This window comes from Podarcis erhardii (assembly GCF_964252035.2).
Source record: "Podarcis erhardii genome assembly, chromosome: 7".
Lineage (NCBI taxonomy): Eukaryota > Metazoa > Chordata > Lepidosauria > Squamata > Lacertidae > Podarcis > Podarcis erhardii.
This window is the reverse complement of record NC_138511.1, coordinates 44,752,064-44,773,580: the sequence shown is the minus strand read 5'-3', so window position 1 is coordinate 44,773,580 and position 21,517 is coordinate 44,752,064. Positions and strand designations below refer to the sequence as shown.

The 21,517-nt window shown below is 43.5% G+C and overlaps 1 protein-coding gene and 1 long non-coding RNA gene across 19 annotated transcripts in view; one reads left to right on the top strand and one right to left on the bottom strand.

Annotated features, from left to right (window-relative positions):
- ZFHX3 (zinc finger homeobox 3) overlaps nucleotides 1-14,209 on the top strand; it is a 349,711-nt gene extending 335,502 nt beyond the window's left edge. For all 18 annotated transcript variants that reach the window (XM_081871759.1, XM_081871758.1, XM_081871756.1 and 15 more), the window contains one exon: nucleotides 8,729-14,209. In XM_081871759.1, the coding sequence (XP_081727885.1) occupies nucleotides 8,729-10,302 (1,574 nt within the window). In that variant the 3' untranslated portion in view covers nucleotides 10,303-14,209. The remainder of the gene's footprint in view (nucleotides 1-8,728) is intronic.
- Nucleotides 14,210-17,109: 2,900 nt separating this feature from the next.
- Nucleotides 17,110-18,467, bottom strand: LOC309345529. The gene is made up of 2 exons (XR_014158291.1): nucleotides 17,994-18,467; nucleotides 17,110-17,173 (listed from the first exon to the last, which is right to left on the bottom strand). It is a non-coding gene; the product is annotated as an uncharacterized lncRNA (long non-coding RNA).
- Between the last annotated feature and the right edge of the window lie 3,050 nt (nucleotides 18,468-21,517).

The following is a 21,517-nucleotide window of genomic DNA, read 5'->3' as shown; positions in this document are numbered from 1 at the left end:
CCAGAGCTTCCAGTTAGCAGAAAAAAATGGCACACGGCCTTCCTGTGACAACCCTTCATGTCCCTCCTGCAGAGCAAGAACTGGCCTCAAGCAGGTGGCTTCTCAGTCTTGGCTCCATGCCTTGAGCACCTTGACCATTGCTCATTTGTTGGCTTTCATGCAGGCATTTCCAAGGCCCCTGTTTGGCCTCTCCTGTTTAGTGGGCGCTTCTCTTACCACAGTGGGATGTTAATCATCATGATTTCTCACAACCAGCTTTTCTGCAACCTGAATTTGTTTACAGATAGGTAGCCGTGTTGGTCTGCCATAGTCAAAACAAAACAAATTCCTTCCAGTAGCACCTTAAAGACCAACTAAGTCAGTTCTTGGTATGAGCTTTCGTGTGCATGCACGTGTGTATCTGAAGAAGTGTGCATGCACACGAAAGCTCATACCAAGAACTGACTTAGTTGGTCTTTAAGGTGCTACTGGAAGGAATTTGTTTTGTTCTGAATTTGTTTGTTCATTTTCTAAACTACTTTACATCACATCAGTGGCGTAGCGTGGGTTGTCAGCACCCGGGGCAAGGCAAGTAATTTGCGCCCCCTAACCCGTGGATTTGCGCCCCCTAACCCGTGGATTTGCCCTAACCCCAGATGTTGCGCCCGGTGCGGCCGGGCCCCCCTGCACCCCCCACGCTACGCCACTGCATCACATTTGCTCCCAGTGTGGTTTACAAATAGAATGCCTGAGCGTTAAAAGTATGAAATATAATACAAAATTGAAATCCCAGCAATATCATACAGCAGATGGGCATAATGCAGTTTCAGCTGGTCCATACTGAACCACTCCCAAGGCCTGGATGAAGAAGTACATCTTCAGCTGGTGCTGATGAACCAGATAGGGCCTCAGGGGGAAGGGGACTCCATAGCCAGGGTGCCACTGCAGAGAAGTCCTACCACGATTCACTGAATCATGGGCTGCTTAGCAACAGGACTGCCAACAGGGCCTCCCTTGCAGGCTGGTATAAGGACAGATGCTCCTTCTAGCATTGAAGTCTCAATTCATTTAGAGCTTTATAAATTAACTTGGACACCTTGAATTGGGCTTTGTAACCTACAGGTGACTAGCGCAGATCCTTGCAGAACTGATGCTCTGTAGTTGCAATTAATTCTACCACTTAGCACTGAAGTGCCACCTTTTGCACTACAGGGACAATTCAGACTTTCAGGGTCTGCCTGGGACTCTCCCATCAGAAGGCAGACAAAGGGGGTTGTTTTTGTGAAAGCACCTCAACGTTGAATTCAGCTTCCTGGTGTGCTGGACTGCATATAAAGCTGCTTTGTGCACTCAGGCCATTGGTCCATCTAGTCCCCTGCTTTTATCTCTGGCTGCTATGTCAAAAGCAGACATAGAGGTCTTTCCCAGATATATTAGCTGAGATCACCACCAACTTGGATGGCTTTAAAAAGAGGATTAGACACAATAATACAGGAGGAGGAGAAAGTTATCAATGAACACTACCCTACCTGAGGACGGGAGCTTTCTTGGCAGTCCCTTAGAATTGCTGGATGCCCCCCCCCCACACACACACACCCTAAGTGTGTGTGTGTGTGTGTGTGTGTGTGTGTGTGTGTGTAGTTTGCATTTTTAATACGGAGACAAAAAACACATTCCACATCCTCTTTCCTCCACTCCCCCAATTGTACAGCTTTCATATCAATCCCTACATACAACTAAATATCTGGTGACTCCCCTTCCACCCTTTCCCTGGTTTCTTTATTTTCTATTAAGTCACGTATTCCAAATTTTTAATCTTCGAATTTCTTCCTCTGTTAAATTCTATTAACTCCTATTCTGCTGGATTTACTCAAGACCTGCTAAGTTAGTTATTTGTTTATACTGGTCCTTATATTCTTTATCCTCCTTTTCTCTTACCCTACTTGTTATGCTGGCCAATTCAGCATATTCAGGCATTGTAAACCACCACTCTTCCTTGGTGGGTACCATACCCATTTTCTACTTTTGTGCCAATAAGATTCTGGCCACAGTGGTGGCATATAATATTTTTGTTGTTGTTGTTGTTTTTAGGGACTTCTCTTGTTACCATTCCCAAAAAGAATGTCTCAAGCTTTTTTGGGAAGGTTCTTTACAATATCTTTTTTAATTCATTGTAAATTACTTCCCAGAATTCCTTGATTACTCTACAGGATTACCACATGTAGAAAAAGAATCCCTCTACTTCATTGTATTTCCAACATTTACCGTTTTCTTTTTTAAACATTTCCGCTAGTTTGGCAGGTGTTAAATACGGTACCATTTGTGGGTCATTTTCATCATATTTTCCTTTAATGCGTAACATGCCATCAAATTCGTATTTACTGTCTATAAATTCTCCCACAGCTCATAATCAATGTTATAACCCACATCCTGTGCCCACTTAATCATACTTGATTTCACAAATTCCTCTTTTGTATCCTACTCTAGCAGCAGTTTGTACATTTTTCTATAATACTTTCACTTTCATATCTAATAAATCCCTTGTGAATTGGGGATTTTCGTTCTGCAAATCCAGTGTTTTTATCCATCTTAAACAGTTTGTTTATCTGATGTTTCTGTAACCTGTCTGTTAGTAATTTTTTTTAATTCCTCGGGATTTTTCAACCTTGGTTCCTGTCCAGAAAGATCTAAGATTTCTTTATATGTTAACCATAGTTTGTCCATATTCTTTTCTTGCAGTGGCTTCAGTCAGGGATATCCATATTGGTGTTTTCTTTTCTAATAGATTTCTGTACTTTTCCCATACTCTGTATATATATTTTTCTGATCGCATGATTTGTAAAGGTTTTATAAATTTTAGCCTTCCCATGCCATAGGCAGGCATGCCACCCAAATTGTATACCATGTCCTTCCAAATTTAAACCTTTGATGTTTTCCAACAATATCCAATCTTTTATCCACCATAAACATGATGCCTCAAAGTAGATTTGGAAGTCTGGTAGAGTGAAGCCTCCTCTTCCGTTCATATCAATCATGACTTTGTGTTTTATTCTGGGCTTTATTCCCTGCCAGATAAACCTTGATATATTTTTCTGCCACTCTTTGAAGGATCTAGGGTTGTTAATTATTGGGATATTTTGAAATAAGATTAGCATTTTTGAAAGGACATTCATTTTAATAGCCAAAATCCTGCCAGTAACAATATTTTCATTCTTTTCCATATTTCTAAATTTCTCTTTATTTATTTCCAAACCCTTACATAGTTATCTTGGTAAATATTATAGTTGTTCGTTGTTAACCAGATCCCCAAATATTTAATTTTTTTTCTCTACTTTTCACCCATACATGATTTCTAGATCGTTTTTTGCTTGGTTGTCCATATTTTTAACCATCATCTTGGTTTTTCCTTTATTTAATTTGAAACCAGCTAGTTTTCCAAATCTGTCTCTCTCATCTATCACTTCTGGTATGCACTCACTCGGATGTTGTAAAGTTAATACTAAGTCATCCACAAATACTTTTAATTTATAGTTTTGCTGTCCCACTTTTATTCCAAGTATTCTATCGTTTTGCCTTATATTTTATGCCAAAACTTCTAATATTAATATGAATAAGAGCGGAGACAATGGGCAGCCCTTCCTCGTCCCTTTGTGTATCTTACATTTTTCTGAAATATTATTTACTATAATATTTGCTGTTTAGTCTTTATAGATTGATTTTATACCCTTTAGAAAGGTTTTGCCAAATCCCATCTTTTCCTGTAACTTTGTCATAAATAGCCAGGAGACGTTATTGAAAGCCTGCTTTTCATTATGGACTTCTCAGTATTCCAAAACATTTATAATGTTCCTAACATTTTCTTTCATTTGTCTACCAGGAAGAAAACCCGTCTGGTCTTCATGTATCAAATTTCTTAGAGTCATTTTAAATCTATTTACCAATATCAACGTAAAATGTTGGTAATAGTTATTTAATAATTATATTGGTCTATAATCTTTAGGTTCCATTAGGCCTTCATCATATTTTGGTATCAGAGTTATATATGCTTCTTTTCAGGACTCTGGTATCCTTCTTGTCTCCAGTACCTTATTCATAATATCTTTGAGTGGTAGCGTTAGCTCCTCTTGAAATTTCTTATATCCTGCCGACAGACCATCTGGCCCTGGGGATTTTCCTGTCTTAATTTGGCTTAGTACCCTTTGCATTTCCATCATTGATATTGGAGTATTTAAAATCTTTGCATTTTCTTCTGATATTTTGTCCAGTTTACATTCTTCCAAATGCTTCTCAATCAGTTCTGAGCTTTCTTGTTCTTTCTTATAAAGATCTACGTAGAATTTAACAAATTCGTGTCATCTCTTTTTGATTGGTTGTGGGGGTTCCATTTTTTTAGCAGACCATTGATTATCCTTTTTTCTTTTTCTTTCTTCAGTTGCCAAGCTAATAACTTCCCTGGTTTATTTGCCAATTCAAATCTTTTTTGTTTTATCACTTTAATTTTCTTTTCTGTAATTAATTAGCATAGAGTGTTGTGCTAATATTTGAATTCTTTGTAATAGCTCTTTCTTACCTGTTTTTTTACTAAGCTCTTTCTTTCTTTTTTGTTAGTTCCTTTAATACCTCTTGGATCTTTGCCTCTCTTATTTCTTTTTGATGTGCATTTTGTTGGATCATGTATCCCCTCATGACCGCCTTACCTGCATCCCACATCACATTCGCATCTACCCCTTTATTAAGATTGAATTCAAAATATTCTTTTAGAATCTTTTCCCCTTTGGTTACAATTTCTGAATTGTTTAATAATTCCTCATTTATTCTCCATCTGTAACCATTTTGTTTCTCCCTTAATATCTTTACTGATATCAAATTGTGGTCTGAGATCATTCTTGGGTGTATCTCCACCTTTTTCACCCTCATCCCCAAATCTTTGGAGACCCACACTACAGTGGTACCTCGGGTTAAGAACATAATTCGTTCTGGAGGTCCGTTCTTAACCTGAAACTGTTCTTAACCCGAGGTACCACTTTAGCTAATGGAGCCTCCCGCTGCTGCTGCTGCTGCTGCACCACCACCATGCGATTTCTGTTCTCATCCTGAAGCAAAGTTCTTAATCTGAGGTACTATTTTTGGGTTAGTGGAGTCTGTAACCTGAAGCATCTGTAACCTGAAGCATCTGTAACCCAAGGTACCACTGTATATCTATTCTACTTGATGAATTTTGAGAACTTGAATGAAATTTGTACTCGTGTTCTGTTGGATGTGTAAATCTCCATAAGTCTATTAGGTCCATGTTTTTTTATCATATAAAAAACGGAATTTGGCAGTTTCCCTTCCTTGGATCTTGTTTCTCGATTTGCCCTATCATATTCCAGAGATGTGACCCCATTCAGGTCCCCCATTATTATTATTTTTCCATCATATAATTCAAATAGACTTTCCTCTGGTTTTTAAAAAATAAATATAGAAGATTCATTTCTGTTCATTTGGGGCATATATTTCCACAATTATCCAACTCTTCCTTTCCACATGGACCTCCGCCACTATTATTCTACCTTCTTCATCCCACTGTTTAGGCTCTAACTTTGGACAACTCCTAAATGGTGGGCCTCTGTCCCCTGCAGAGGAGCATCTTCATTGCACAGCTTTTGCCATAAGGTGAAGATGTACCCTTTTCACCCTAGTTAAAAGTATTTTGTTCTGTGGGACCCACCTCATTTACTGAATTTATATTGCTCTCTTCAATTTGGAACAGTTTTATATGGTCTGTCATTGTAATGTCTTTATATGCTTTTATAAGGATAATAGAAATAGATGGTCTTTGGCCTGATCCAGCAGGCTTTCCTTACATTCTTTAACAGGAACTGCCTGTGGGACCCTCTGCTTTGCCAATGAGCAATGGCCCTTCCCCTAGTTTTGCACATGGGGCCCCTTAAACTGAGAGAGCCTTTTGAAGAGGTCTGGATAGCTCTGGACAGTTGGCATTTGGCAATTTGTAGCAGGATAGGTACTTCTGCTTCTAGTCATGGCTGCTGCAGGTGCTCTCTTCCTTCTTCCCCTAACTTGCCCAGAAAAGGTGTTCTAATGGGCCCACCCCTCCCACCATCAGCTTTCCCAGAACATAGCTGGAAATGGCAATAGTTCAAAACCAGACATTGTCATGGGACATATTCCATCCTTCCCTAAGAGCCCTCCAGCAGCTCTCCCCGTTCCTTCTCCACACTCCCTTGTACCCACAATGAGCAAGAGGAAAACATCACAACTTATTTATGCATTGTGTGTGGACTTCTCCTTTTGACCTACTCACAAAACAGGATATAACTTTGCATACAATTTGCCTATACTTAAGTGTCATATACAAATTTGTGTCCTCTTTTGCAGGTGAATCACCACCACCCCACAAGTAAATAGGTATGAGTAACAGAAAATCAGCAGATGATGCTTCTTCCATAATTTGCTTCCTTACTAGAAAAGGCTTGATCTGTTGAATTTCTGCCTACCACACAGCTGTTAAAAGTACAAGACCCTATTGCCAGTACTAAACTATGCAAAGAACTCCAGTTTATTGAGCTATAAACCAGTTATATTCTTGTGGTTTGGGGCAGGGAATCCTCTCCTAGCCGGTGAGCCAGATTCTTATTTCTCCGTGCATTAAATTTGACAGGTGGATGGAGCTGCCCACCTGTCCATCACCTGACATCACAATGACATCAGGTGACACTGTTTTTTATTTCAGCACTGGCTATTTGAAAACTCTTTTACAAACAGCCACACATTGCTCTTTGAATATCCAGAAATATGAGGTTCAAAGAGCAGTGCTGGGAGGGAGAAACTGTTGCCACTGAATTTGCTGCTAAATTGGAGATCCCTCACACACATGGTGGAAGCCACTTCCCCCTTCTGAAGCATGACACACTCCCACTGCAGATCAGCTGATGGATCATGAGAGTGTACTTTTCTCCAGCAAAGGAAAATTGGGAGCTCACTTTAATCTCCCAGTTGTACCTTCGAATCTCTGCCCGTACCTGCTTCATACCTGATAGCATGTATGGCATCAAGTGTTGGGCAGGTGAGCACTGATTATCATTACCCAAAGCATCCTTGCAGGCCAAGTGGGGAGACTTAGCTGGCCAACATTAGCCCGCAGGCTAGAGGTTCCCCACTTTCTGTGGGTTAGGTTGGCAGTACAACATTCAGTGCAAAACTAAGTGTGATATTTCAGATGGCGGAGGGGAGACGTGGTCAAAATTGGCTGAGGGTTTACAGTGGCATGTTTAGATAGAGTCAATATTAAATTATTTAAAAGCAACCAGTGCATTCTAAGAGCATTTGTTATTATTCATTTATACCTTCTAGTAATTGCAGCAATGTTCAAATGGCTTCTTTTTTCTTTATTTTTTAACAAAGGGGGCATGAGCCTTGGAAATGAAGCTGCCATTAATTTATATTAGCAGCAACTATCCACCCACAATAATCCCCCTACCCCCCCTTCCCCCATCCCATGTTGAACAATGAACTTTACAACCCTACCCCACAACTGGATTCTCCCAAAAAATAGTCCCAATCCAGCACACACAAAAACTGTTTAACCCTGAACTACACCATAGGATTGAGATCTATTTCTCTCTCTCAGCCTCTGCTCTAGCAAAATTAACATAGCAACTCTCAGCTACTAATGTAACCCATGCTTTCTTCACCACAATATTAAGATGGATTTTATTTGCACTTGTGTTTGCATTAACCCAGTAATTTTTTTAATGTAAACAAGCAGAATAGGCAACATTTCTGCATTTAAAAAAAAGCTGAGTTAGAAAGAGCATGAATTTCTGCCTTTTTGCTCTTTGGTGGCCATGCTGTTGCCCAGTCACAGCTGGATTTTTCAGTTATTTTCTCTGGACAAGAATCACTTCTCTACTAGGGAAGATGAAAACATAGTTTCAAAATGAACCAAAAAGTCCCTTCCAAATGAACCTGGCAGTCCTTCTCCATTTCCTGAATCTACAGAAAATCTAGTGTGACACAGGTACTAAAGAAGGCTAAAAAATGACTTCAGAATGATTCAGGAAGTCCCTCCAGAAGGGACTTCCTGGGTCATTTTTAAATTTTATTTTTGGTCTTCTGTTGGGCTTGTGTGACTCTGAATATCTCTATATCTCTATACTGATTTCACTCATTAGCTAAATTCACTGAAAAACAGGAGCAGGTTCATATTTCACAAAACTATTGCTTGAGATGATGCCTCATAATTTTGCTTCATAATGTTTACTCTACATTTTTTATATTCTTTAATGAATAGAATCGTAGAATTACAGAGTTGGAAGGGACCATGAGGGTCATCTAGTGCAGCCCCCTGCAGTGTAGGAATATTTCGCCCAACATGGGGCTCGAACCCATGACCCTGAAATTAATAGTCTCATGCTCTACCGACTGAGCTATCCCAGGAATACTAGTAGTCTGGGACCCATTGTTGCCTCTGGGCTTGGTACAGCAGTACTCTCTGTTCACACCCTTGGTGTCATGGCACAGCGCTCACTGAACTGCCCTCCTTTGGGATTTCTGCATAATCTGAGCCCTCTTCTCCAAAGGGGGAAGTAGCTTTTCTTCTGTACCAACAACAACAACTCCTCTCTTTCTCCAACCAGAGGCAAAATAAAGGTCTTTGCCTTTCTGGGTCCATTGTCCAGCTTAGGAACAGGCCTAGCTACCTGTCTTCCACCTAACTTTTACTTTCTTTCTGTCCCTTTCTTTCTAGCTTTAACTTCTCCAAAACCCAACCTGATGGGTCTACCCGGCACAAGCATCCCCTCGCCTGGCCTTCCCACCTCTGGATTACCAAATAAACAACCTTCGGCCTCCCTGAGCTCCCCCACCCCAGCACAAGCCACAGCGGCCACGGTTCCACAGCCACAGCCACCGCAGCCTCAGCCAGCGCCTCGGAAGGACAAAGAAAGTGAGAAGACAAAAGAGAAGGACAAAGCACCCAAGGGGGGGAAGGGGGATTCCCTGCTGGCACCCAAGAAGGACAAAGTGGAGGTGCCTGCCCCAGCTGCCCTCTCTGCCACGCTGCCTGCCATGGAGTACTCTGTGGACCCCACGCAGCTCCAGGCTCTGCAGGCAGCTCTGAACTCGGACCCCACAGCTTTGCTGACAAGCCAGTTCCTCCCCTACTTTGTCCCTGGTTTTTCTCCCTACTATGCCCCTCAGATCCCAGGGGCCTTACAGAGCGGGTACCTTCAGCCCATGTATGGCATGGAGGGGCTGTTCCCTTATAGCCCTGCACTGTCACAAGCCCTGCTCGGCTTGTCCCCTGGTTCCCTGTTGCAGCAGTACCAGCAATATCAACAGAGCCTGCAAGAAGCGTTGCAGCAGCAACAGCAGCAGCAGCAACAACAACAACAACAGAGGCAAGCGCAACAGCAGCAGCAGAAATTGCTGCAGCTGCAGCAGCAGCAGCCCAAAGGAAGCCAAACCCCAGTCCCCTCAGGGGCTGCTACCCCAGAAAAAGACCCTGCCAAAGAATCCCCCAAGCAAGAAGAGCAGAAGAATGCACCCCGCGAGGTGTCCCCCCACCTGCCCAAACCCCAAGAAGAGCCTGAAACGGAAAGCAACAGTGCCGTGGACTCCCTCTGTGACCCCTTCATCGTTCCAAAGGTGCAGTACAGGCTGGTCTGCCAGAAGTGCCAGGCAGGCTTCAGCACCCAGGAGGCAGCCACCGACCACCTGAAGTCCCTCTGCTTCTTCGGCCAGTCTGTGGTGAATCTGCAAGAGATGGTGCTTCATGTGCCCACGGGCGGCAGCAGCAAGGGCAACAGCTCGTACCAGTGTGTGGCGTGTGAGAGCACGGTGTGCGGGGATGAAGCCCTCCAGCAGCATCTCGAGTCTGCCTCGCACAAACATCGAACAATCCCAAGAGCAGCAAGAAACGCCAAAGAGCACCCCAGTCTATTACCTCACTCCGCCTGCCTCCCCGACCCTAGCACCGCATCTACCTCGCAGTCTGCCGCTCACTCAAATGACAGCCCCTCCCCCCCGTCCTCAGCTTCCCCCCACACCTCCAGAAAGTCTTGGCCTCAAGTGGTCCCCCAGGCTCCTCTGGGGAAGCCTCCTCCTCCTCCTCTCTCCTCATCTTCAACGGTTACCTCAAGTTCATGCAGCACCTCAGGGGTTCAGCCCTCGATGCCAACAGATGACTATTTGGAGGAGTCTGACTCGGATCTTAGCCAAAAGTCCAATGGACCGGCTAGCCCGGCGGAGAGGCCTGAGGAGCCAAGCTGCCCCAAGGACGGTGGTCTCACTAGCCTAGAAATGGACACCTTTAGATTGTAAGCTTTGAAGATGAACAATTTAAAAAAATGAATTAAAAAAAAAATTAACAAACCAATTTCAAAAATAGACTAACTGCAATTCCAAAGCTTCTAACCAAAAAAAAGAAAAAGAAAAAAAGAAGAGAGAAGTGTGGGTTGTTTTCCCATATACCGATGCCGGCAGATTTTCCATTGCTTTCTTTTTGCATTTCGGCTGTGCTGTGTTGGTCTGGAAGGCCCAAGCCCCCTACCCCACCCTGGTTGCCTCTCCGGGGTCTTTCTGTCTGTCTGTGGAGCCCCAGCCCCCCCCCCTTTGAGAGCACAGCAGAGGCCGGCATAACTGTATGGGAAAGCAGACCACCTTGTTACCGTTTTAAATTTCTTGCTATCTTAGCATTCAAATACCAATGGCTTGCTAAAAGGAAAAAAAAAAGAAATGTAACGTCTTTTTATTCTCAGGTCAATCGCTCACACTTTGTTCGGTTTTCAGAATCATTGTTTTATATAAATATATATATATATAATTTCTTTTTTGGTTTTGATTTTTTTTTCCAAGAAAAGGATTTTTTTTGTTAATTTAAAAATGGGCAGAAAGTCTTCAAGAGACAAACAATGTGAACTGTGTTAGCTTTCTGGGGATTTTAAGGGTAGCTTTTCTGCTGAAGCCAATTTCAAGGGGAAAAGTTCAGCACTCCCACTTTTCAGAAAAACAAACAAACCCAACAACACGCAAAAAGTGTTAAGGACTTGGAGCTTAAAAATAAGTTTTAAAACAACTGACTTTCTGTATTTATGATAGATATGACCATTTTTGGTGTTGAGTAGATTGTTGCATTGGAAATGAACTGAAGCAGTATGGTAGATTTAAAAGAAAAACCCCTTTTGTGTACATTTAGCTTTTGTATTGGTCCAGCTGACGGCTTCTCATTGGATGTTGTCTTGTTCATTCCTAGCCAGCTAGATTACAACCCATCGATTCGCTCGCCGAAGCTTCCCCTCCCCCTTTGTACCTTGACTCCCTTCTCCATCCTGTAATCTTCCACTTATGGTCACTGCCTTCATTTCTTAGAGGGCAGCTGCAGAATTATTTTATAAAAACTAAAGAAAAAATTCAAAGGGTTTCAAAGGGGGTCAGTAGGATCCCTTGCAGAATATTTTTGTTGGGGGTTCAAAACTTTTTAAGGTGTATACATGTCTGTTACCCTTGTGCACTTAACTCTGTCTTCTTCTTTTCTTTTTCTTCTTCTTTTGGCTTCCTTTCCTCATTTTGTAAATGCTTCAAAGGCTCCATTTTGGAACTGTAGGCCTTTGTTTCTCTTTGGGTAATTAGGGTGCACTTCTTCCTTTTTCCAAGGACTTTTTGTTATATATGTGTGTGTGTGCTTGTGCGTGTGTGTGCGCGCGTGCATGTGTGGGTGGGTTTTGTTTTGTTTTTCTGTTTTGTTTTTCTTTCCTCGAAAAGAAAATTCATGCTTTAAATAAAATCCAAAGACAAACCCTTTTCACCACTGGTGCAGAATGAGCAAAAAGGATTCTTTTGACTTGAGGATTTGTTTCTGATTACCGCCACAAGAATCAGTTTAAATAAAGGAACTCATAAAGAAAAACATGCATGTAGGTTGTTCTCTGTGCTTCTTCTGCAAGCAGAGGAGCAACCCTTCCTGCAACTGCAACAAACAACACGATGCTCCTGCGTTGTTAGGGTGGTGTCGCTGCTAGTGTCGTGTGAGCCCCAGAGGGGCAGGCAACAAAAAGCATTTGGGGCCTGGTGCAAATCTCTCTCTGCTCCTGGTGGCATCTTCTCTGGTCCGGACATTGAAAGGAAAACTTTGTGCTGCTACAATGTAGAGTTTGGAGACAAGCAGGCCTTGCATGGTCACTTCCTAGCCAAAGGTCAACATTCCCTTCTCCCTCCCTGCACCCACCCTCAATAGTGAAAGGCCGCCTCCTCCTCTTCCTGACCATCTTCCTTGTGTTTCAAAAGGGAACTAGACTGTGAATGGGGGGAGGGGGAGGGAAGGGGCACTTCTTTCTACTTCAGACTTCTCTTCCCTTCCTCCCTTCTCCCCAGCCTGCAAACTGTGGAAGCTGCCAGAGCCCCTGGGTGAGGCTGGTGTGTTCCATCCCAGAGAGGAAGGGCGGGTGGGCAGGCAGGCAGACTGACCAATGGACAGCAGCAGCAGCGTCCTCCTCCTCCTCCTCTCTCCTTCCCTCCCTAAGCCAGGACTCTTCATGCCTTTTTTGTCTTTAGCTTAATGGAAGACTTAACCTTGAACTGGTGTACATATTTCTGACTAGACTGATGCACAATGCAAGTTCCTTTTTTTAATTTTTTAAGTAGACCGTACTAAAAAGAGTACCATTGAATATTCCTGCCAGTATCCAATTGTAGCATAAGGTGTCAAAAGCGGACAAAATGTTGCTGTTTTCCCTTTTTACAAAGATCCTTGTATTTTTCCCTTGCTTGAGATGAACATTTTTTAAATTTTAAAGTTGTACAGTTTTTGTTTCCATTATTTTATCTTGTTTGTAATTCTATGAAAAATATATAGATATATATATATATTTTTTGCCATTTAACTTGTATGTTACTCTGTATCATATAGAAGTTTTTTGTTTTGTTTTGGTTCTCTGTGTGGTATAAGTTGCCAGTTAAACACTAGCTTTACCTGTCAGGTTTGCGTGGTCTGCTTTGAAATCATTTTGTTTATTTCCCCTTCTCCCTCCCTCCCTCCCCCTTCCCCTGCCCCACTCCCGTAGATTAATCACACAGGGTGCAATCTTCCTCCTCCCACTCCAAATAGTGTTTCAGTGCATTTTCTGATAACTCTTCCTCTGTGTGGGGGGAGACTCTCCCAGTCTGATGAGAGACGTCTCTGTCCTAGAAGGGCAGAGCAGCCTCCCCTGCTGCCCCTCTCCTCTCTCCTGCTCCCACAGCCAACATGGAGTTCATAGAGCTCCCTGAGCCAAGCAGCCCCTCCAAGCCATCCTCTGCCTCCTCCCACCCTGCCATTTTGGGTTGTGTGGGTTGGCACTTGGGTTCTGCAGAAGCTCAGCAGGGAAGGAGGAGCAGCTGCACTAAGCAGCACCCAGAGTAGTGCTGGGAAGTGGGGGTGGGAATGAGGCATCTGTGCCAGCCAGTATTTGGTGCCTGGGCTGCAAAATCCTCCAGCCTCTTCTTTCCCATGGAATTGGCCTCTTACCTGAGCCACCGTTCACACTGCGGAGATGTCATTTTGTTTTTAACAGCTCTCCCTTGATGCTGGAATTTAAGCCAAGTGATAGAACGGAAAACACAAGCATGGCATTATTGAGCAGAGTGTTCTGAAGAAGTGGAATGTTGCTGGCTCTGGTTCCAACCAAGACCGTGCCAGGTAGGCAGGCAGGTGATGACTGAGGTGCAGCAGGGCCCCTGTGCAGGCCAGCACAAAGGGTGGCAGTCTGGGACTCTCTTAAACAGAAGGAGAACATGAGATATTTGGTTGGATTGCTGGCGCTGGAAATCCTGCCCACTGTGAAACACAAAGTTTTTGACTATTTTTCATTTGTTTGATTCGGGGGCGGGGGGTGGGGACAATCTGGATAAAACAGAAAGCATAAATGAGGTGAAGAGGTATATGAACAGCCTTTGCAATGTACAAAAACTAGAGCAAGTGAAACCAAAAATGATGTTCTTGGTGTTTTTCTATAATGTAGTCTTGTTAGCTTTTTTGTTACTGTAACAATGCTGATCTCGAACTGTACCAAAATACATGGAGACGGACAAAAACAGAAACCACACGGAACTCTTAAAAAAAAAAGATTTTGTCACAAAACACTTTGTTGTCATAGTTAAGTTGATTGTAGATGGTAATTGAATATACTCCTTTGAAAATATTTCATCAAGTATGTTTCCTGCTCATTGTGATACATTAAAAAAATGAGCAAAAGCTCTTGTCTCTGCTGTCCCCGGGTATGTGTGAATGTGAGTGCCTGTCTGTCCTACGAAAGGGAGCACTTTTATGCGTGGGGGACAGTATGTGGGAAGAATGTCTGTGACAGCAAATCCCCTGGGTAAGTGCATGAGAGCTGCTGCCTCTTGTTCAAGTGTGTCTTAGCGCCCAGGCAGAGTGTGTGCTACAGTTCTGTGAAGCCTAAGTGGCTCTGCAGGAGGACTTTCTTACCGCTAATAGGTGACACAGTTTGGGGAAGGGTGGCATTAGCTCAGTTTCTTGCCTCTGGGAAATGAAGTGTTCCAAAATCAGAATTTCCCCAAGTGCCTAAGAAAGAATTCCCAGCCCTTCCGTTTCACAGATTACTTCAAGAGACTTAGGAGCATGCTGGGTGAAAGTGGAATGAGGGGACAGTGTCTCCATCTCCTCAAGTGCAAAGCAAAGAGGTAAGTGGCTGATTTGCTGCCCCGTCTCTTTTGGCAGGGAGGGCTTAAGAGATGTGCAGGTTGGTAGCTGATCCTTGGCTGGTCTTATAGTATGGGAAAGCCCCATAGGCAGACCTCTGAGTTCTTTCCTATCTCAAAGCCTAGAATTGTCCAGCCACCGTAAGAAGATAGACACCTGTGCACCATTTTTTCTTGTTTTATGTATTTCATTAAATTTATATACCACTTGATTTTAAGGGGAGGGAGAAACCTCAAAAGCATTGTTTTGCTGTATTACTATGGCCTGTAGGGTAGCTCAGTCAGTAGAGCATGAGACTTAATCTCAGGGTCGTGGGTTCAAGCCCCCTCCCCTTGCCCATTGGGCAAAAGGATTGCTGCATTGCAGGGGGTTGGGCTAGGTGACCCTCATGGTACCTTCCAACTCTACAATTCTTTTATTCTATTATTATTAAGAATAAGAACAACCTAAGAAGAGCTTGCTCAATCAAGCCAGTGGCCCTTCTAGTGCAGTATCCTGCTCTCACAGTGGCCAACCAAATGCCTATGAAAAGCCTACAAGCAGGACCCAAGCACAAGAGCACTCACCCTTCCTGCAGTTTCCAGCAAGTGATACTGAGAAACGTACTGCCTCTGACCATCAAGGCAGAGCATCACCACTGATAGCCCTTTTTTGTCTAGTCTTTTAAAGCCATCCAAGATGGTGGTCTTCACTGCCTTCTATGGGAGTGAATTCCATGACTACACTGCATGAAGAGTGTCATTTTGTCTGTCCTGAATCCAACATTCCGTTTCATTAGTTGTTCATTAGTTAGTGGTACCCATTGCTTTCATGCCATGCATAATTTTATACACTTGTATACACTTGGTATCTTACTCACCTTTTTAAAACTGTTGGAGCCAAGTCTTCTAGAAAAGGGAGTTGATCTATAAAAGCTGTGAATAGGGCAATTTGGGTGTTTTCCAAAAATTAGCATCCAACCAAAACAAAAAGCCAAAAAACCCCCACCCTTGAAGGATTCATCCCAGTACCACCACCCCCTCTATTTTTCATACACATGTACGTAACAGGATGCTAGTCTTCCATCCACAGAGTAGTGAGCCTCCTGGGATTAGTAGACATAACCTCAAACTGCTCTATCCACCTAAGGTAGCAGATGGGGGGGAGCATTTAAGGACTAGCACATTTTCGGCTGTTTAATATGAATATGCTTTTGGCATGGGGGTGCGTCTGTGCTTCCTTTGGGTTTTCTGCTTCCAGCCCGAAAGGATCTTCATCTAGGGCTGCTTTATAAGGAATAGTCATGCAGCTGCATTGCTGCTTGCACTGAGTTTCTGTTGCCCCTGAAAATAACTGCTGGTACATATGTATTTCTAATATAAACAATTTGCTTTTTAAGCAGCATTTGCAAAAGCTGCAGAGATTTCATGGAGGAGACAGAAGGGGTCCTACTTTTGCCAAGAAGCCATCACTCTGCTGCTGCATGTTGAGGTACGAACATTTCCAGCAAGAGTGTCTTCTTGCCCCTCAGCCAACTAAAAACAAGGCAGTCTCGGTGTGTAAAAGACATTGCTTGATAGGGCCAGGGATGCTTGAGGTGCTGAATGTACCAATCGCTGAGTAAATGGATTCTCTACAGTGTAGGATAAGCCACTTCTTCTGTTCTCTCTACCCTGCCAGCCCATCCTAGCCTTCATAGCTTTTGTTTGTAGTGTTATAAAAATATGGGAAAATTTGCTTGGAACAATAATGAATAAACACAGTTAGCAAAGAGAGAGCCATTTTGATTAAAGTTGGAGAGATGGAAGGACAGTGGCATGCAAGCCATCAACTTCAACATCAACTCCCTGATGTTGCTGGGGGGGGGGGCGTATACAACAAATGGCACGATGAGTGTCCCTGGCAGCTTCCTCTCCCTTTTTCACAGCTGAAGGCAAAGTGGGCAGAAGTGAGCAGCCAGCCAGAGACCTACAACATGTCTAGGGCAGCATCCTGCATCATATGGCACCACTCTGCCTCCTCTGGATTCTTTTGAAGGATGAGAGGGCAGCATCCTCTCTGGCTAGGTTGTTCTCTGGCTTGTGTAGCAAAGCTGTTGCTGCCTCTGGCTCATCTTGCTCTGCCTTTCTCTGCTTCAAGTCTTAAACAGATATGGTGCTGAGCAAGGAATGGTTCACTGAATACCTTCTTTTTCTTCTGACAGTCCTTGAAAGTTTTCCCCTTGTTGCTTTGTAAATTCTGAGACGCAGACACACTTCAGGGATGTGGAGATTCCATTTTCCAAGTAAACCAGTGGAGCTTTCTCTGAGTTCTTCCAATCCCTTCTTGAAATGCCCAGCTGCCCTACCAGCTTCATAAATTATTTGTCCTCACATTCAAAGAACTGCAGTTCTTGTGCCATTTACCTTTCCAACAAGGTATGCATTCCTTTTCTGCTTTTTTTAAAAAAAAAATTGTGATTAGATCATTACTGAGAAATCACACTGCTTGTTCACTACCCATTTTTTTCTCAAGCACCTTTGCTTATTAGGATAGTTGAAAACCTCCTCTAATATCACCAGTTTGTGACCTTTAGGCACTTGGTTAAAATGTCAAATGCCACTTAGTCTTCTGCTCTGAAGTAGATCATCCTCCTGACACACCTGCTGTTACCCCTCCCCCTTTCTTGCCAAAATTACAAGTTTCCCATCATCTTCCTCCTGTCTCTGTCATTAAAATGGATTCTCATCTACAAGGCTGCTTCACTCTCATCTACAAGGCTGCTTTTTAATCCTCCCCACCCCCCCTAAATTCCAGGGAAGCAATTCTCAATATTGGCATTCCAGTTCTGTCGCTAGTGACTTGAGAGCTATGCAATATTCTTTTTCCAAGGCTTATTTCAACTAAATCTGTGGTGGTCATGAAAGTTGGTCTGGACCCAGAGTCTGCAACTGCAAGGTCACCAGATGTGGAGGCTGAGCAGAAGTGGATTTAGGGAAGCACAGGTGGTTTGGTTGCACTGGGAGTGGAACCTCGAGGGCACTGCAACTATGCTTTAGAATGAGGTTGGAGGGCACCAAATTTTAGCATTGCACAGGGTGCCACTGAAATTTGAGACACCAAGGTCTGCCACTGGGCTAAGTGAGGGCTTAGATGACTCTGGAAGATAGGGAGATCATTGAGGTGGTTAGACAAGAACTCCAGGAGAAACCTCACAGACCACCGGGGCCTATAGGCCCAGAGCCTGGACCCTCACAGGCACATTTCTCATTAAAAATCCCCAAAGTCAAATAAAAAAAAAAAATGATAAGACCATATAAACATGTTAAAAATAGAGTTAACAATGCAAGTTTGCTACCGAAATGCCCAGGAAAACAAAAACGTATTTCCCTGGGACTGAAATGTTGACAAAGTTGGCCTCTCTGGGGAAAGCACCCTGTAAATGTTTATGGTATGCCATCCTGACCTCCATTTTGGAAGAAGAGTGGGATCTAAATCTATAAAACATATATGGGGGAAAGGCAATCCTTTAGGCATAGAGGTTCCGAGTCGTATAAGGCTTTAAAAGTTAAGAACAGCACTTTGAATTGGGCCCAGAAACAAATAAGTAGCCAGTGTAGTCAGGCCAAAACCCATGGTATATGTTCATGCTTTCTTGTTTCAGTTCACTGAGAAGCAGATATATTCTGCATTAGATGTAGTTTCCAAACTGTCTTCATTAGCAGCCTTACATATAATGCAATGTGGGGATTACCAGAGCTGAAGCAAGACTATCCCTATCCATATAGGACGACATCTGGGCTACCAGCTGAAGCTGATAGGTGCCATTTGGTGCCACCTATATGGATGGAGCTTAATTGATGGCCCAGTGGCAGTTTCAGGTGTTAAAAAAGCATGGGGGATAAAACTAAACACTGCAGAACCCCACATAAGAGGCTCATGGGGCTGAAAACATACCCCAAACACCACCATAGAACAGCAGAACTATTGCAAGACAGTGCCCCCTGTCCCAACTCAGATAGTCCTCAAAGACGATTACCATGGTTGAGGGTATTGAAAGCTGCCAAGAGGTCAAGGAGAATCAGCAAATACATCATCTCCCTTTCCTGTCATTATATAAAGTGGCCAAGGTGGTCTTAGTGCCAAAACAGGGTCTGAAACTCAACTGAAATGAATCTAGTAAATCAATCTCATCCAAGAGTCCTTGGAACTAGTCATTGACCACCTACTAAAAAATAGTACCCAGGAAGGATACATTTGCCTATAACTGTTCAAGTATTCTGGGTCACAGAGGTTTTCCTAAGGAGAGATCTCACTGCCGTCTTTTAGAGAGCCTGGGACCACTGCCTCTCTGAGAGAGATTACCTCCTTGGTCTAGTTGGTGGTCTCCTCCTTCTCAGATATCAGCCACAAGGGTCAAAAATGCAAATGGTCAATGCACCCATTGAATTACTTTATCCACATCCTTGAGCCCTATCAACAGAAACTCACCCATGTACACATGAGGAACCACCCTCTCCACATCCCTGGAAATTGACCTGCTGCAATAGCAGAGTCCAGGTACCAATGGATACAAGCAATTTTACCCTCAAAACACCTTGCAGATAAATCACATCAGACTACTGAAGGTTCTGCCACCTTTAGGCCAAAACATGAAAGGCCCTGTGCCACTCTAAAAGTGGTTCTGTTGCACAAGACATCAAGGATGCAATGGAGGCAGAGAAGTAGACTCGACAATGATCACACCATTGAGTTTGATTGTGTTTTGAGTCCTCTGCAACTTGCATTCTTGCTGTCTTCCAACCTGCACAAAGGTAAATATTACCAACCCTCAGTCTCCCATGGCAGCGTAATGATGCCCTGCCAACTTCTTGGCCATCTGCACTATAAGGATGTTGGGAAATGTACACACACACCACAATCATTTTTCTGCTGTCTGCAGCTTAGGACGAAATCAGATGCGATTCCAGAGAGCCACAAGTGGACCACCCAATGCATCCCAGGTGAGGGGTGTCATTTAACTCCCCTCACAATGTTTATCAGTCTGAATATCCTCCCCCTCCCCCCAGTAAAAAGACCATAGCCAATAATCTTGCTGGAGAGAGAGAAAGGAATACAGGAACATACCCTTTCTTCCATATTAGGTTTAATAGCAGCTTAGGTCCTGGGGATTGAGATTTGCAAATGGCCATGGGGAGAGGGTGAAAGATCCTGCTTCCAGTGCTGCAGCTGCAGTCAAAATCAGAATGTGCACAAACACACACAGCTGCTTTTTAGCTTAGAAAAAATAATGGGCAAGGTGGTGTGAAAAATTATGCGTGGAGGTTTATCTCCCTTTCACAACACTAGAACTTGATGGAGGTTGTCCAGTATTAGATGTTTCAGAACAAGCAACAGAAAGTTCATACTACAAATAGTTAGATGATAGAATTCATGACCACACAAAATAGTAGTGGCCACCAACTTGGACCACTTTAAAAAGGGCATTAAACAAATCATGGAGGATCAGGCTACGTCCTACCTCTGCAGTCCAACACAGTCTGCACCAGTTGCTGGGGAGCACAAGTGAGCAGAGCACTAATGTTGCACTTAAGTCCTACTTGCATCTGGTTGGTCCCTATGAGAAGGGGTGGCTGGACAACTAGATGGGCCCCTTTGTTCTGAACCAGCTGCAGGAAGGCTCTTCTGAATTTTCTATATTTTAAATGAGGTGATTGACTTAAGTATCTCTTCTGTGGGCCAAAACTTCCTTTATGAGGAGCCCAGCTGTTTTCCCAATTCCCAGCTATCTTCACAGTGTCCATTGCAGAATAGAACAATGGTGGGTTGAAGTATTGGGGGGGGGGGGGAAAGCTTGTGGCTCCTTCCTTTGCATGCCCAAGACTTTCTCTAGATCCACCCCATCTCATATGAAGAGCTGGCTGGATCAGGCTAATGGCTCATCTAGTCCAGCATCCTGTTCTCCCAGTGGCTAACCAGATTGTTGTTGTTGTTAAAATATGTATACTGCTCTTCATCTGTAGATCTCAGGGCAGTTCACAACATAAAATTACAATATAAAAAACACAAAATACATAATAAAAGCAAGAACAGGAAGAAAACAAACCAATAATTTCCCCCTTCCACCAACATATTTAAAAGGATATAGGATGTTAATCAGTCAAAGGCCTGGTTGATGAGGAATGTTTTTGCCTGGTGCCTAAAGGTGTACTGTATAACAAAGGCACCAGCCGAACCTCCCTGGGGAGAACATTCCACAAGTGGGGAGCCACTGCAGAAAAGGCCCATTCTTGTGTTACCACTCTCCAGACCTCTCCTGAGGAGGCTCACAAAGATGGGCCTCACAGAATGATCTCAGGGTCTGGCTGGGTTCATACAGAGAGAGGTGGTCCTTGAGGTATTGTGGTCTGAGCAATTTATGGCTTTATAGGTCAAAAACAGAACTTTGAATTGGGCCTCGAAACTGATTGGCAGCCAGTGCAGTCAGGACAAGATCACTGTCTTGTCCCGCTGAGCAACCTGGCCACCGAATTCTGTACCAGCTGAAGTTTCCGAACTGTCTTCAGAGGTAGCCTTATGCATAACACATTGCAATAATCTAACGTAGAGGTTGCAGTGATCTAAGCAAGTGCCTGTGGGAAACCAGCAAGCAGGATTCAAGCACAAGAGCACTCTCCTCTCCTGTGATTTCCAGCAACTGGTATTCAGAAGCATTGCTGCCTCCAACTGTGGGTTTCATTTTGTTTTCAAATGGGGCTGCAGAAGAATTTAAAACCCCTACTAAATGCATAGACGGGTGCTGGCAAAGAAAGTGCCTGCCCTCCCTCCCACCTCTCAGGTTAAGAGCTGGAAGTGGAGAGTCAACTTTTCAAGAAGGGTTTC